The 17,070-nt window shown below is 44.2% G+C and overlaps 1 protein-coding gene across 1 annotated transcript in view; it reads right to left on the bottom strand.

Moving 5' to 3' along the window:
• Positions 1-6,369, bottom strand: part of SERINC5 (serine incorporator 5) — a 102,542-nt gene extending 96,173 nt beyond the window's left edge. Inside the window, exon 1 of the mRNA XM_032847719.1 lies at positions 6,196-6,369. Coding sequence (XP_032703610.1) covers positions 6,196-6,222 — 27 coding nt within the window. The 5' untranslated portion in view covers positions 6,223-6,369. The remainder of the gene's footprint in view (positions 1-6,195) is intronic.
• Between the last annotated feature and the right edge of the window lie 10,701 nt (positions 6,370-17,070).

Raw genomic sequence — 17,070 nt, 5'->3', positions numbered from 1 at the left:
TTTTGTAGAAGTTTTCATAGACTCTTTTTAAGTGTGTGTTTTAAGCTCCAGTCTGGGGGTGTCGAGATACCCTGATGAGGAACACCCATGCCAGCTACAACTTCCTCAGAAGCCACACTCTTAAGTCTCCTGCACATGGACTTTGATGACCTGTACCTCTGATGAACCCAGGTTTTGTTAACCAGCATAGTCATGGTGAGAAATGGTGAAAACTCCCTCGAAATCTCAACACAAAGCTGCTCTGCACAAACCCCTGCACAACAGACAATGACCGAACTGTAAGAGGGCTTCCAGCAGTCTAAGGCTGCATCCCTGGGATGACCCAACTGCCTCCGGCCTTTCCGTTTTGAGTCAGGAGAAGCTCAGGGCTCTCAAAAGAAATGAACTGTCCTAGCCAACACCTAAGATAGGCCCTGGCCTCCCTTTCTTAGAGCACTGACCAAAGAGGGCTTACAACTCTGAATCCTTGTCCCTTTGAGATGTATATGTATGTCCTATGACTCTGAAGTGTCTTTCTCAAGGACCCACATGCCATCGCTTGGAAATATAATCATCAGGAAGGACAGGACATGTCTCCCCAGTCTCAGTGGAAGGACAATCTTAACTTGCCAACTAGCAGACACAACTGGCCTAATCGCAAATACACTCACCAACTCCTCTAATGTTTCACCACTTCCCTAACTCTGCTGGGCCCCACTCACTCCTCCCTACTCCCTCATTCCCCCTTGAAAACTCTGGACAAATGGCAACAGAGCTCAGCTCTTTTCCCTGCTGTCAGTGGCTATGGAATAAAAGGTTTCCACTGCTTTAACATCTAGCTTTATGTGTTTTTGACCATGGATGGCTCCTGGTGGCATTCGTGATTTCGTTAACCAATGTAACAGACATTAGAAATGGATTTTTAGGAGCGCCTGGGTGGCTCAGTGGGTTAAGCCTCTGCCTTCAGCTCAGGTCATGATCCCAGGGTCCTGGGATTGAGCTCCACATCAGGCTCTCTGCTCTGCAGGGAGCCTGCCTCCACCTCTCTCTCTGCCTGCCTCTCTGCCTACTTGTAATCTCTGTCTGTCAAATAAATAAATAAAATCTTAAAAAATAAAAAAAAAAAGAAATGGGCTTTCATTTTCATTGAGAATCTCAATGATTAATACAATCTGGCTGGAAATACCTTGGCCAGGGCATTCCTGCCCTTACACGAACTGGCTCGACCACCACTGGAGAGTGAATGTGCACCCCAGGAATGGCACCATGGCCGGGATCCATCCATGTGGTCATGCTGGCTTGGCGGCCTAGGGCCCTGCGCACTAGACTACAGCTGTGCCTGGTGATGCAGGGAACATGCAAGTTCCATGTTAATGCCCCCCAAGAAGGGCCAAGAGCTGGGACCAGGTGAAGCCTCAGATCAGGCTGCGTGATCGCTCTGTACCTGCCTGCCAATACATGTCCGGATGTGCAGCAGAATTTTGTCTGGAAGAAACTAAACCTCACCCACCCACAGCCACTAGCAACTACCAATATCTATCAAAACAGTCCAGTAGCTGGGTATTCAAAACCGCCCGAGGCCCTTGATACCCCAAGATAAGGAGCAACTGTTACCGATTATTTTTTCATTATCAGAATATTAAAGAATGGCAATCTTGTAGTTAAAAGCCCCAACTTAAGTGGGCCAGTGTTCAAGGCCTGGCTCCACCACCATGAAATATCAGTCAAGTTCGTTTATTTCTCTCTCCTGCTGTTGCCTGCCCTGCAAAAGGAGGCCAGTTAATCGCCCCTTAAGGCTGTTGTGAAAAACGAATGCTGTAACATAGGTGGAAACAGCGAGCGCGTTGCGGGCATGAAACAAACTTCAGCTATTGTGACTGCTATCATTCATGCTTACACTTGCCTGGAGAAAACCCTGTCGAGCTTTATTCTCAAACTGCCCTGAGAGCACCGTCTGGATTTTTCAACCACTCATTTCACCTCTGACAGAGTGCGTACTGTCCTTTTCTGTAGCTAGCTTTCCCCACATTTCCACCCCCGACTAGCCCTTAAGTTCCAGGAGAGCGAGGAAGCTTTCTTCATCATCCAGTCTTCAGGGACCTGCCACAGTGCTGGGTACCCACAAAGTGTTGAGTGGCCACTCTCTCCTGTCATCTCTTCTTCCATTGGCATCCATTAGCAACAGCGTAAGCAAAATCTAAGTGTGTATCAGAGTCAGCACAAACATAAGACGACCTGGACAATGCCTAGACACAGGTGGGTATTGGCCCATAACAAACAAAGAGTTTTCCTTACTCTGTGCCAAGCCATGTTTTAGAGACCGTATGTCTAGATCACATACTATCCTCACATAACCCCAAGAGGTACTATCCCACCCATTCTACAGTTGAGGAAAACTGAGGTTAATAGAGCGAAGGTAAAATGCACTCATTCACAAGAGCCCTGGTTGTCCAGATTTCCCAATTCAAACCCACACCTGAGTCCATAGCTCTCTTATGGCTTACACATTTTTCCTAATGGTCCTCAGTTAAAGTGCCCCAAATTTCTATCACCAACCTCAAGCTTCTCCTAACTTGTTTTTTAAGATTTTATTTTTAAGTAATCTCTACACCCAATGTGGGGTTGAAACTCAACCCCAAGGTCAAGAGTCACATGTTCTATCGATTGAGCCTGCCAGGTGCCCCTCAAACTTCTCCCAATTTAAACATCCAATTGGGGGACCTGGGTGGCTCAGTCAGTTGAGAGTCGGCCTTCGGCTCTGGTCTTGATCCTGGGGTCCTGGAATCAAGCCCCACATCAGGCTCCCTGTTCAGCAAGGGGAGTCTGCTTCTCCTTCTCCCTCTGCCTCTGCTCATGTTCTCTCTCTCTTGCTCACTCTTTATATCAAATAAATAAAATCTTTAAAACAAATAAATAAAATAATCATCCAATGGGTAACTTGCCACTTCCATTTAATTTATAATAGGCTTCTCAAATGTAACAAAGCCAAAAGAAAACTATTGGGTTTTCCTTCCCAAATGTCCTCCTCCCTTCAAGCCTATCTCACCTAGTAAACTGTCATCAATCCACTTGCTGGGGATAAATCCAGAATCGCTCTCATTCCCACACCCACTTCTTATCCAGATGGAAGTCCAATTCCTCTAAAATTAGCCCAGAAGCCAACAACAGGACACTGTAAACACTACAGCCTACGTTAAGGTAAAACACGCTCTCCTCAGACTAACAGCAGCAGCAGATCATCAGGATTTAAGCTCCATCAGGAGGCATTTCTGCTCAGTGCTACAGCCCGCTTGCACACGGAGGAGGCAGTTAAATCATAGTCACTGAATGAACAGCTCTGACTGCTCTCCCTGCCTCCACTCTAGTCCCTGATACGGTTGAGTCTTCACAGCACCCAGAGTGATCGAAGCATAAATCGAACCACAGCTCTCATTGGAACAGGAACAAAACCCCAACTCCAACCATGGCTGACAGTCTCGGGTCACGTCTGCCCCCACCTGCCTCTTTACCCCATCTGCTTCACTGACGACACCCCAGCCACATTGTACTCCCTTCTGTTCCTCAAAAATCCTGAAAGCCTCCTTACCCAGACCTTGACATGGATGTCTCTCCTTACCGATCAGTCTCAAATCCGGGAGCATTTTCTCAGTCTTCCCCAGCAAGCTACCCAAAGCCCCTCGGCCACCAGGTCTGGTTAGGGTACTAGTACTGACCGTTTCATGGTTTACATGCTTATGGGATGTCCCCACCCACAACGGGATGGCCCATGGAGGGCAGAGATGATGTCTGCCTGGCTCACTGCCCTATCTCTAGCTCCTGGCACATAGTAGGTGCAGTGACATTATGATACAACCAGAAAGAGAGATTGGTCTTCCTCCGTGGTGTGGGAGGCTCAGGAGATTTGTGACTGGTATCTGAAATGTGGGGCAAGAGGCAGTCTTATCTGACTAAGCCTGCGGGATACTAAATCCAGGTAGTGTCAAAATTGAGTTGAATTGTTGTGAGTCCAGTTGGTGTGCGGGGAGTTGGGAAACTGGTTGGTGTGGTTGGCTTGGTCAGTTAAGCGTCTGCCTTCAGCTCAGGTCATGATCCCAGAGTCTCACATGGGGTTCCTCGCTCAGCAGGGAGCCTGCTTCTCCCTCTGCCTGCCTCTCCTCCTGCTTGTGTGCTCTCGCTCTCTCTCTCCCTCTCTCTCTCTCTCTGAGAAATAAATACATAAAATTAAAAAAAAAAAAAAAAGAAGAAATGCTGTGAGTAAAAACAGTTCATAGGTATTCAAATTAAACAAAAGATCGGCAGAACAGAAGAACTGACTTAGCTTCTGACGGTGCTATGAGGTTTTCGAACATACAGTTGTTAACAGCCCCATCCGTATGAAATCACAGTGTCATCAACCCCTCACTGCCTTGAGACCCACCACATTTTTGCCTCAAGCAGCCTAGAGAAAGCAGAAGTTAACTTTCCTGTGATGAATGGCCAGGATTTGGTTCTTTCCAAAGTCCTGAGAGGGGGATTTTAGAAATAAGTTATTAAATCCTGCCAAAATATCAACCATACCAATAATTCTTTTACAAGACCACTTGAGTCCCAGTAATCATTTTCAAAGCCCTAAATTAGCCGCTTGGAGTCACAGAAGGCCTCAAGGGGCTTTCAAGGGACTAGGGGAGGACAGATGCCCCTAAAGGTCTGCAATTACTAAATAATGGGAGGTGTGGCATCAAATTGGAAGGCATCTCAAACAACAACAATGAAAGATTTGCAACTCTTTCTTGAGCTTGGGAACATTCAGAAAATAGCCTTTTCCATCCACCTTGGTCTCAAAAGCCCTGACAAGGTGGTAAGCACCATCTCTCTCTTCTTGCCTGACTTAACGCAAGTCATTACACCTCAAGGTAAAAACCTCAATTGTCAGGGGGAGCCTGGCTGGCTCAATGGGTGGACCACAGGATTCTTGGTCTCAGGGTTGTGAGTATGAACCCCAGGTTGGGTAGGGAGATTACTTAAAAATACAAATCTAAAAAAAATCCCACAAAACCCTCGATTTCATGTCTGAAGAGGCCAATGTGAATGTATGCCAAGTACAGTATTAGACCTCAAAAACCAGGATAACTTCACATAGCCACTGGAAGGGTGATGGATTATCTGCCAGTATAACTGGCCAGTTACAGAAACTCACAGTTTAACCCCTGCATCACTTACACGGGCTGCCCTTGATTGCCCTAAGGCTGAATGTATTAGAAAGCAACAACATCCCAGCACGTGAATGCCCCCGGAGATAGATTCATTGGGGGGGGGGGGGGCATTAAAATTGTGTACAGAATAGAGAACACAGGGAGAAGGGAGCTCCACATCTGTAAGGCTTTACCTAGCTAGTTGTTTCTTACTCTGCGGGAAGGCATGAAATTAGCATTAAAGAGTTAAAACCTAGTAATTCTGCCCAGATGCGCTACTCACCAGTAGGAGTCGCCTATCCCAAGTAGACATATATGTTTTAAGATACTGTATATATGAGTGTAACTGGCAAGTTCAGCTAAAAGGAGGGACGGGAAGGTTCGCGCTCGGCCCAGGCAGCCAGGTTGCGTCCAGCCAGGGTTGCGTCGGCAAACTCCGGAAGCAGGGCTGAGTATTCCCCGCGACCGGCCCTGAGCACCATAGTTTGGAAACAAGGTTTCGAGACATTGTCGAAGGCACAGAGCCAATGCTCTAGGCTTGCAAGATGCCAAGTGCAAGCTGCCTGGGCCATATAACCCGAGTTTTGCTCGCGGCAAGAGAAAGGAGACGTTGCCCAAACGCACGTCTTTTTCTGGGTTCGTCGGGTGGTGCAGAGCCGGTGGGCTACGGAGCTCAGCACCACACACTCGTGCCCTGCAGGAGGGGGAGGCGAAACTCTCCGGGGATAGTCGGGTTCCTTCGCCCGAGCCCTGCCTGCCCCACCCTAAGTCCTAAGACCTGAAGGGAAGACGTCGGGGTCTCCTCTCGGGCTTCCCGGTGTCCCTTCCAGGCCGCCCACCGCACAGGGTTTCCCCGACGGCTGGGCGCCGCGCTCCCGCCCGAGGCACTCACCCGGACTTCGCAGTGTCAGCCCCGTACGACCCACCTGCCCCAGCTCACTCGCAGCTGCGGATCTGCGGCGCGCACGCACGGAAGTCGGCGGTGACGGGGCTCCCGGTCCCGCAGCCCGACCCTTCGCCCCCTTCCCGTGCTCCCCCCGCTCACCTGGCCCGCACAGCACTGCGCTGACATCGCGGTGGCCGACGACCACGGGCTTACTCGCCCGCTGCCCGCTCGGTTCCGGCCCTCCTGGCTACCTCCAGCCGCGATCGCCCCTTTCTGGAGCAGCTCGCTCCTACGCGCCGACCAGCGCCAGTCGAAAGCCAGGCACCGCCGCCAGGGTGAAAACAACCGCCGCCAAACCCCGCCTCGCCGCCCAGGCCCCGCCCGCCCCCTCGAGCCGCGGCCGCCCTCAGCCCCGCCCCGCTCCCGCCCCGCTCCCGTCCCGCTCCCGCCCCGCTCCCGCCCCGCTCCCGCCCCTTCCCCGGCGCTCCTCGGCGGAGCAGGCTCGCCCGGGGCTCGCACTTCCGCTGGCGTCAGGCTGCCGGGCCGCTGCGCTCACTTCCCGGTGCGGCGCTGGGCTGCGCAGTCCGCCCACCGTCGGGCGGGCCCGGCGTACCCGTGCTTAGCCGGCGCTCGGCCCCCGCGGAGGAGGCCCGGCGGCCCTGTGAGCCGCCGCTCTGATGAGAGAGCTGGTGGCCCACTCCAGGGAAACTTAGATCTTTAACTGACTGCTGAGTGACGGGCACAGAACCGACGCCGTGGGGACCAGCGAGTGCTGGTCGGCTCTCTGCCTAGCGCCCACTGAGATCTCGCCTGGATCCCTGTTTCTGAAGTCCCTTTATCTCCCTCCTCTGCCAGGAAAACTAAACGACTTTAGGGAAAGTCTCCTCTTCTCCAGTTTCCTTGAATCCATGGGCCCTTGGCTGTTTGGCCCTGTCTTTGCCAGGGCACTTTGGGGGGATTCAGTGAGAGCCCTTTCCGCGCTTGCCAGGACATTGATCTATATTCCAGCTTCCATCCCCGCCCAGGGACTCAGTTTGCATCCCTGCTGTCTTTCTCCCCGACCTCACTTGAAAAAGGGTCCCCAATAATTGCTCGCTACATATAGCACCCCTAGTTCTCTCTACCCAAATCTGCTCTCCTCATAGCCACTTGAAGAAGAGTTTGTTAGTACGAACTTTGCGTCAAGCCCTTTTACTTAAAACATGACAGTACCCATTTAAAAATGAGGCACTGAAGCCCAGATACCTTAAACAACTTGCCCAAAGCGTCACAGCAAAGCTGAAGAAGCAAAATTCACTTGCCTGATCCTTTCGCACTCCATGCAAGTCTTGCCCTTAAATGAACTCGCTTCCAAGACAAAGCATTTGGCCAATGAGTGTATTGTTGGACAGGATACAGGCTCACGCCTGGGTGGCTCAGTGGGTTAAAGCCTCTGCCTCTGGCTCAGGTCATGATCCCAGGGTCAGGAGATCAAGCCCTGCATCCGGCTCTCTGCTCAGCGGGGAGCCTGCTTCCTCCTCTGCCTCTCTGCCTTGTGATCTCTGTCAATTAAACAAATAAAATCTTAAAAAAAAAAAAAAAAAAAAAAAGAATACAGGCTCAGAGTGGAAGGAAACTCTGGTGCAGGGTCTCCTAGAATCTCAAACTCTGGAGTTTAGAGGAAGAAAGGTAAGAGAGCAGGACCTACTCAGAGCCACGGAAAGTAATGAGAATTGGCTCTAAAATTCGGAAATAATAATAAAATAGAAAAAATCTTAAAACAGCATAAATAGTAGCAGACCAGCCCAGCACCCTGCTCCCTGGTAGCCCCGGACTCATCCAAAGCCAAGACCACTCTGGCCCCATTTTGCACCTGGGGAGACTGGTTGGACACCTAGAGTTTCTGTCCAGGTGGGAAGAGCCAAGCAACTTCTGGGAAAGGGGAGGTGTGACATTTACAGGTGTTTGAGCAGTCTGGGATCTAGGCCTCCTATCCAGTTAGAGAAACTGAGGCTCAAGAAGGCAGAGAATTCTCACCAGCAACCCCTGGGATAGAGGCAGAACTGGTAGAAGGATCAGGCCTCCTGACCCTGAATCCTGTGCTCTTTTTGCCAAAGCGATGCCAACATGGGAGGGTTCTGTGACTATATCAATACCAGCCTCCCAAAGAGTTAACGTAAGAATTAATAACCCAGGGATTTGGGGCGCTTGGGTGGCTAAGTCAGTTAAGTGGCTGTCTTCTGCTCAGGTCATGATCCCAGGGTCCTGGGATTGAGTCCTGCATCTGGCTCCTTGCTTAGCAGAGAGCCTGCTTCTGTCTCTCCTTCTGCCTGCCACTCTGCCTGCTTGTGTTCTCTCTCCCTCTGTGTCAAATAAATAAGTAAAATCAAATAATAATAATAATAATAATAACTCAGGGATTTGTCAACTTTGCCCTAAGGTATGGAAAAGCAGAGGGGAAGCCTGAGCTTCCAGAGTCAGGAAGTTACAAAATATAACTCTACGAAAACTGGCTGGGCCACTTAGTTTCAGTGTTACCATCTACAAAACAAAGCTAATAATACACTCTCCACAGATTAGATCAACTCACCCCTACAGACCTTGCTGAACAGGGGCTGGCCTTCTTAAGCACTGACTAAATAACAGCCCCGACTGGTATTAATAAATGAGTTTAAACAATAAGAAATAATCTATGCAAGCTGATGCCCCCCTCCTTGCTGGAAGATCTCACAAGAATGTGGCCTTGTGTGGAGCTGTACCACCTGCCGTGCTCTGAGCTTGAGCAGTTACTATTTAAGGTCTGGTTGGTAACATCTTTTGCATCTGTGCTCAGTTAACAAGAATAGAGGTAATGTCAGCAGACATAACATAAAACAGTGGCACCGTAATTTTATTTTAAGTGCTCTGAAGACTTCCAAGGAAGACAGATGTACATGGTGTTCCTAATGTGTAGATACCTTTACAGTCCGTCTCTTTTGATTTGGATTTTTCAGGAACAAGCAGTAATAGGCCTGTTCTAATAAGACTAGCTCTTGACAGACCGTGTAAAAATATTTCAACCACAAAAATTTTCTTAAATTAACTAAATTAGCTCCTTTTATGCCATATAATTAGATATGTATAGATGACACATTAAAAATAACCAGTTATAATTTGCTTTTTTTTCCTCCTGAATTTGAAGTGCTTCTTTTGGTTTTTCTTTTTTAGGAAATAGAAGTCAATGTTGAGTTTTAAAACACCACTCACTGAACTGAAAACAGTAGTATATACATATTATTAAAGAGAAAAGCTAGTCATAGACACCCACAAAACTTCTTTATAAATTTAACGTCCCGTTCAAATAATGGCTTAAATACAAATAAAATTAATTATTCCAATTCCCTCGAATTTTCTCAACTTTGGGAAAAAAGAAAAAACCCTAGTGGTGCACTCTGTTAATTTTGGGGTTTTTAAAGTATTTTTTAAAATTTATTTTTATTTATTTTTATTTAAATTCAATTAATGTATTATTGGTTTCAGAGGTAGAGGTCAGTGATTCATCAGTCTTATATAATATCCAGTGCTTATTACATCCCGTGCACTCCTTAGTGTGCATCACCCAGTTACCCCATCCCCCAACCCCCTCCCCTCCATAGGAAACAACCCTCAGTTTGTTTCCTATGCTTAAGAGCCTCTTATGGTTTATCTCCCTGTGTTTTTATTTTTAATTACTTTTAAATAATTTTTAAATGAATTTTTAATTATTTCTAAAGATTTTATTTATTAATTTGTCTATTTGTCAGAGAGAGAGAAGGAGAGCACAAGTGAGGGGTGGGCAGAGGGAGAAGCAGGCTCCCCACTGAGGATGCGGGACTCAATCCCAAGACCCTGAGAACATGACCTGAGCCAAAGGCAGATGCTTAACTCACTGAGCCACCCAGGCGCCCCCCTCCCTCAGTTAGTTTTTAAATATATAAGAAGAGAACTCTCTGATCTTCACTTATAAACTCTCCAGGGACCTCAAAGTAGTACTGGAAGTTGCATTAATTCCAATTACAGTGAACAAAAAGTATTCATTTAGAAATAAAGAGCTATAAATTCAGGACCCCAAGCAAAAACTAATCAGAGCCTTGTAGTGCCCCCACCCTACACCTTCTGGGAAGTGCGTGCTCCTTGATTTCTGTTAAATTAACATGTGCACAGTGTTTTTTGAAATGTCAAAAATATGACAAAATAGAATGAAAAGCAGTATCTCCCTTCTACACACCCTACCTTTCAGTCCCCTCTCCAAAGGCAACCACTTTCAATAAGGTTAGTGGTTTTCTCCTATTCACCCCCGTATTTTCATTTGTTTAAAAGATTTTTATTTATTTGAGAGAGAGAATGAGAGAGAGAGAGAGAGAGAGAGAATGAGAGTGAGCACACTCACACAAGCAGGGGGAGGAGTGGATGGACAATCAGACTTCCTGCTGAACACAGAGCCTACTGCTGGGATCAATCCAAGGTCACCTGAGCCAAAGCAGACACTTAACCAACTGAGCCACCCAGGACCCCAGGCATCCCTGGAAGGATTTTTTTTTTTTTTAATGTACTTTTATTTTTCCAATTTCAAGTAATGACTATAAAGAAATTAACAGTATGTTGCCTGGTCAAGATTCTTTGTTTAGATGCTTTAGAGAACTGAAGAAATTTTTTGTAATTATCAGTTAGTTTGTCAGTATGGAAAGCTAATGATTCTTTACCACTCAACTGGTGCCTTAAGTGTTTTGCCTCAGTGTTTTAAAGATTCTCCCAGGAACTCATTTTACATTACTAATTTCCTTGGTAAGTCCTGTGAGTATATCTAATACAAAGGAAAATACTCCTTTGAACATCCCAGGGAAAATAAACTCCAAATTAATGAAGAGGGTAGAGGGTTGTTCAATAGGTTTTTCAAAGTTGCTCAACCCTTCTGGGAACAAATTAATTTTTTTCTAAATCCTCAGGTTAATAGCCTAGACTTAATATCAGTGGGAAGAGAACATATGTATGTATCATATATGTATATATATTTCTGTACTCATCTCTGATTTGTGTGTAGGGGCCAAGGACAGACTGTCCTAAGATGGACCATTTGGCATAAAGATTTTTTGAGTTAACTGGAAAAGAAAGCCTGTACCAGGAAGAGAGCAATTAACAGAGATCTCTTTCACTAAGGAAAAATCTCCCTGACAGGGCAACCTTTGTTTCCAAACATCTCCTCTCACCTTCTGAGTAGTAGTTTTCCTCCCCTTCCTATCCTCAGGCCCCTCACCCTCTCCTTAGCTCAGCATAAACCTCAAGTTACATGTGATGGGAATGTGTCTATGTGGATTCCCAGTAGGAAACCATACAGTACATAGGAAACTAAATCTGATTTTCTCCTGTTAACCTGTCTCATGTCAATTTGATTCTTAGTCCAGCTGGAAGGACCTTGAAGGGCAGTGGAAATATTTTGGTATCCATTTTCCTCTCTTAAATATTTGTGTAAACCAGGCAAATCAACATTACAGTCACTATTCAACTTTATTATGAACTTTAAAAAACATTTCTGCAAACAGTTCGTTTCTGTTCTTCTGCATACCAAGAGAAATTATTCTGACTTCTTTGGTTTTAAAACTCAATCCAAAAATCCCGATTTCAAGTAAACACATTCAGAAAGGCTTGAGTTTTAGGGGAGGAGGGGAACACAAAAAAGAGAGCAGGCAACCTTTTCAGTTTTCCTGGTTAATCTTTTCTAATTAATTTTCTGAGGGGAAGAACAAGAGGTGAAACCACTTTTTCAAATAAGAGTACTCTGGGGGTTCCTGGTGCTCAGTCAGTGGAGCATAGGAACCTTCATCTCAGAGTTGTATGTTTGAGACCCATGTTGGGTATAGAGATTACTTAAACATAAAATCTTAAAAAAAAAAAAAAAAGGACCTCATATTGTATTGTCTTTTTAATGTGTATTTAAAGAGACTACTCCTGTTGGTTTCTTTTAAATACGCTTGATATGATGCTTCCTTTGAAGTTAGCCTCTTAGGAGGTGATTGGTTTTAAAAGAGCCACAAAGTGTTGCCTATGAAACCATCTAGTTTCTTGAAAATTATTAAAAGGCTTTCATTGAGGGTTTCACCTGAAATATGTTTACTTTGTTTTGTGAAGGATGGAAAAAAGTGGAAGGAGCTTCCTAAGGTTTCACAGAAAGACAACATAGCTTATTTATTTGTAATCACATTTCAGTTAGAGAAGAATGTTTAAGATTCAACAATAGAATTTTAAATCTGTAAGAAAAAATGGTAAGAAAATATTCAAAAACTACTTCATTTTTGTTTCCCTTTTCAACATAAAAGAGTAGACCCAATGAAGAAAGTTAGTGACTCTGAAACTCATGAGAAATTTAAAAACGCCTGCTTTAAGATTTTTAAAAGTATGCATTTATTTTAAAAAATATGCATTTACTGAACTGACATCAATCAATCATTTTGAATATTTTCTTTTTGTGTTTTTTTCCCATGACATTTCTACAAATTGAGAGAAAGAATAAACATTCTTATTTTTTGTTTTATTTTATTTTTTAAGATTTCACTTATTTATTTGAGAGAAAGAGAGAGCACAAGCAGGGGAAGGAGCAGAGGGAGAGGGAGAAGCAGACTCCCCCCTGAGCAGGAGTCTGATGCGGGGCTCTATCCCAGGGTCCTGGAATCAGGACATGAACGTAAGGCAGACACCCAACTGACAGAGCCACCCAGAAGCCCTTGTTTTATTTTTTAAAAGCAGTGGTGTTCTGTTCCATAACCTGACTACATTTTCTGAAGAAACAAATGGAACCTTAGCCATTTTCATTTCTGACCCATCAGCCAAAGTATAAAATCTGAAATGAGGATGTGTGATCTAAGCCACAGTAAACTGAGATAAGACACAGACTTGCTTATTTTGGCTAGGATATGGGACCAAGTAGTAGGAAACGTAGAATTAAAGCAATGTTATAGTCTTGGGGGTGGAGGAAGAGAGACAAGGGAAGTAGGAGGGAAGGAAAAGATGGGCCATTTAGTGGAGAGAAGGCTGAACCAAAATGTCTCCCCAGAAAAACGTTAGATATAGATTTGTGAAAGGCTCCAGCTGTTGTCAAACTGCAGATTCACCATCTTGTTCCTGATAGGCTAATGGTGGTGACTTCATCAAGGAGATAATTTGGGAGGCTTCTCTTTTAGAAATACAAGTTTTTCTGGTGCTGTTATTTTTAAATTCCTTTGAAACACAGAGGCTAGGGGGGCTCCTGGGTGGCTCTCAGTCAGTTAAGCGTCTGCCTTCAGCTCAGGTCATGATCCCAGGGTCTTGGGATTGAGTCCCGAATCGGGCTTCCTGCTCAGGGTAGAGTCTTCTTCTCCCTGTCCCTCTATCCCTCCCACCCTGCTCATTCGCTCGCATGCGCGTGCTCTCTCTCTCTCTCTCTCTCTCTCTCTGTCAAATAAACATATAAATAAAAATCTAAAAAAAAGAAAAGAAAGAAACAGAAACTTTTGGAAAAATAGAAGACATTTTGATGTCTTAGCTTCTACAACAGGAATAAGTGAGGTTTAGTGCTTGGGTAGAAGAAATACCAATAGGTATAAAGTCTTCTTAGCTTTTATGTTTTAAAAATGTCAAATGGTACCTCTAACTATGTGCCTACTGCAGTCAGATGGGTCCTCATCTTCTATACATAGTTGACCTCTGTCTGCCCTCAAGGCTTGCTCTGTGGGAATCCCCAAGGGGAAACAATACCTTAATCTAATCAGAGTTCTCTAACTCTGGGGATCTTTCACACTGGAAGTGCTGGGAGGCAAACAGGTCTTTGAACATCTATTAGTTCACAAAAGATCAAACTTTTAGGATGTGGACCCCTGTGGCATCTATTTTACCATAGATATTGGGGATATTGGATTTCAAGAAGAGCTTGAGTCAAAAACCACCACCTTTTGTATGACAGGAAGGTGGAGCAAGGCAACCAACTACATTGTGTCGCACTGATTTCCAAATCTCCCAGATTCATCCATTTTAATAAAGCTGGCTATTTTCATTCATTTTCATCAATGTGTGTAACATTATACAAATACACCACAATCCACTTATCTATTCTACTTACACTGTAACTGAACTAATAAGTCCACACCTTGGTAAGTTATAGATACATTACACCAGGAGGTGGTATCACACAAAGAAAACATTTTGAAGCAACTAAGGACTTCAGGGGAACACCTTGCAAAGCCATGACTCCCCGAGTGGAGGTGAATGGGTTTCTTTTACTGAAGGGTTAGGATGAATAATCAGAAAAGGAAGTTTTGTCATTGCTTATAAAGGCCGGCATGTGGTTGTGCAAGCTTACTTAGAAAATATGCTTATACGTGTATCCTAGGTGTATTAATGATGTTTGTCCTCCTCCTTGGGCAGAGATTTTAACATTATAATGAGGTGGAGGTACCTGTTGTACATTCCAAGGTCTATCTGTGCAGGTGTGTGTTGGTGGTCCCGCTCAAACTGGAGCTCTTCCTGTTGTCTGCCTCTGAAAGATAAGGTTAACATTCCTGTGAAGAAAAGGTTGGGGGGTAGGTAGTCAGTGGAGGTCTTGCTGGTGACAGTTTTTTGTTGTTGGTTTTTTTTTTTTTAAGATTTTTATTCATTTGTCAGAGAGAGAGAGAGCACAAGCCGGAGGAGCAGAGGGAGAAGCAGGCTCCCCACTGAGCAAGGAGCAAGGAGCCAGAAGGCAGACCCTTAATAGACTGAGCCACCCAGGCATCCTGTTGGTGACAGTTTTAATGTCATTTATCCTATGGGGCATGGTTTCAATATTGGGTATGTCTTGCTTCCAGCTTTTTGTTGTTTAAAACAATGGTGCTATAAAAATTCATGTCCATAAGATATGTATATGTTTTCTGGAGCACATGTACAAATATTTTTCTACGTCAGTGGTTCTAAAATGTGGTCTGAGGGCCCCTGGTAGTCCTTCTGGGAGATCCTTTCTTTTCCAAATATGTTTTTATGTGAGTCCAAATTTTCTTCATATCCTTTAACCAAAACAATATTTCACAACATATTGAAACCAGAAGCAGATATGAGAATCTAGCTGTCTTCTATTAAGCAAATATTGAAAAGATTTTTAAAAATATAAAATAGGGGCACGTGGGTCACTTGGTTGGTTAAGCCTCTACCTTCAGCTTGGGTTGTGGTCCCCAGGTCCTGGGATTGGGCCCTGCATCAGGTTCCCTGCACAGCAGGAAGTCTGTTTCTCACTCTTCCTCTGCCCCTCTACTCCTGCTCTCTCTCTCTTTCAAACAAATGAATAAAATCATTAAAAAAATAGTAATTATTTTGCAGAATATTTAGCATACATAAACATATATATTTTAAAACAATAGCCAAGTTATGTATCAGACACATGAAAAAATGTTCATCATCACTAGCCATAAGGGAGGTTCAAATTAAAACCACATTGAGATACCACCTTACACCAATGTCCAAAATCAGCAAGACAGGAAACAACATGTGTTGGAGAGGATGTGGAGAAAGGGGAACCCTCTTACACTGTTGGTGGGAATGCAAGTTGGTGCAGCCACTTTGGAGAACAGTGTGGAGATTCCTCAAGAAATTAAAAATAGAGCTTCCCTATGACCCTGCAATTGCACTACTGGGTATTTACCCCAAAGATACAGATGTAGTGAAAAGAAGGGCCATCTGTACCCCAATGTTTATAGCAGCAATGGCCACGGTCGCCAAACTGCGGAAAGAACCAAGATGCCCTTCAACGGACGAATGGATAAGGAAGATGTGGTCCATATACACTATGGAGTATTAGGCCTCCATCAGAAAGGATGAATTCCCAACTTTTGTAGCAACATGGACGGGACTGGAAGAGATTATGCTGAGTGAAATAAGTCAAGTAGAGAGAGTCAAGTATCATATGGTTTCACTTATTTGTGGAGCATAACAAATAACACGGAGGACATGGGGAGATGGAGAGGAGAAGGGAGTTGAGGGAAATTGGAGGGGGAGATGAACCGTGAGAGACTATGGACTCTGAAAAACAATCTGAGGGTTTTGAAGGGGCAGGGGGTGGGAGGTTGGGGGAACCAGGTGGTGGGTATTGGAGAGGGCACGGATTGCATGGAGCACTGGGTGTGGTGCAAAAACAATGAATTCTGTTATGCTGAAAAGAAAGTAAAAAAATTAAAAATTAAAACTTAAAAAAATTTAAAAAATAGCCAAGTTATGGAAGCAATCTAATGTCTATTGATAGATGAATGGATAAGGAAGATATCTTTTATATATATATATATTACACAACCATAAAAAAGGATGAGATCATGCCATTACAACTTGGATAGACCTAGAGGGTATTACGCTAAGTAAAACAAGTCAGAATACCATATGATTTCATTTATATGTTAATTATTAAAAAGCAGATGAATGAACAAACAGAATGCAGGATCACACCTATAAATACAGAGAACAAATTAATGGTTGCCATGAGGGGAGAGGGGTAGGGAGATAGCAAAATGGATGAAGATGAGTAGGAGATACAGACTTCCAGTTATGGAATGAAGAAGTCACAGGAACAAAAGGCACAGCATAAGGAAAATAGTCAATGGTACTATAGTAGTGTTGTATGGTGACTAATAGCAGCTACAGTTGGGGTGAGCATAGCATAACATACAAATAAGTTGAATCACTATGTTGTATATCTGAAGCTAATATAACATTGTATGTCAACTATACTCAAATTTTAAAAATTTTAAATATCATTTTTGTTAATATACAATGCATTTATTATTTTTATTTTTAAATTTTTTTGCAATAGGTTTATTATTTTTAAAAATGAATTACATAAATATTTATTTTTTTTCTTTTTTCTTTTTCAAGATTTTCTTATTTTTAAGTAACTTCTACATTCAACCTGGGGCTCAAACTTACAACCCAAGATCAAGGGTCACATGCACCACTGACTAAATGAGCTGGGCACCCCTAAATTTTTTCTGTTTTAATTACTGATACTATTTTCTGTCAAGAATTCCTATCCTCTCAAGGGTCTTTCTTGGT

This window comes from Lontra canadensis, unplaced genomic scaffold (assembly GCF_010015895.1).
Source record: "Lontra canadensis isolate GAN:19392208 unplaced genomic scaffold, GSC_riverotter_1.0 scaffold4, whole genome shotgun sequence".
Taxonomy (NCBI): domain Eukaryota; kingdom Metazoa; phylum Chordata; class Mammalia; order Carnivora; family Mustelidae; genus Lontra; species Lontra canadensis.
Note: the sequence above shows the minus strand (reverse complement) of the source record. Positions and strands in the feature narration are given on the sequence as shown.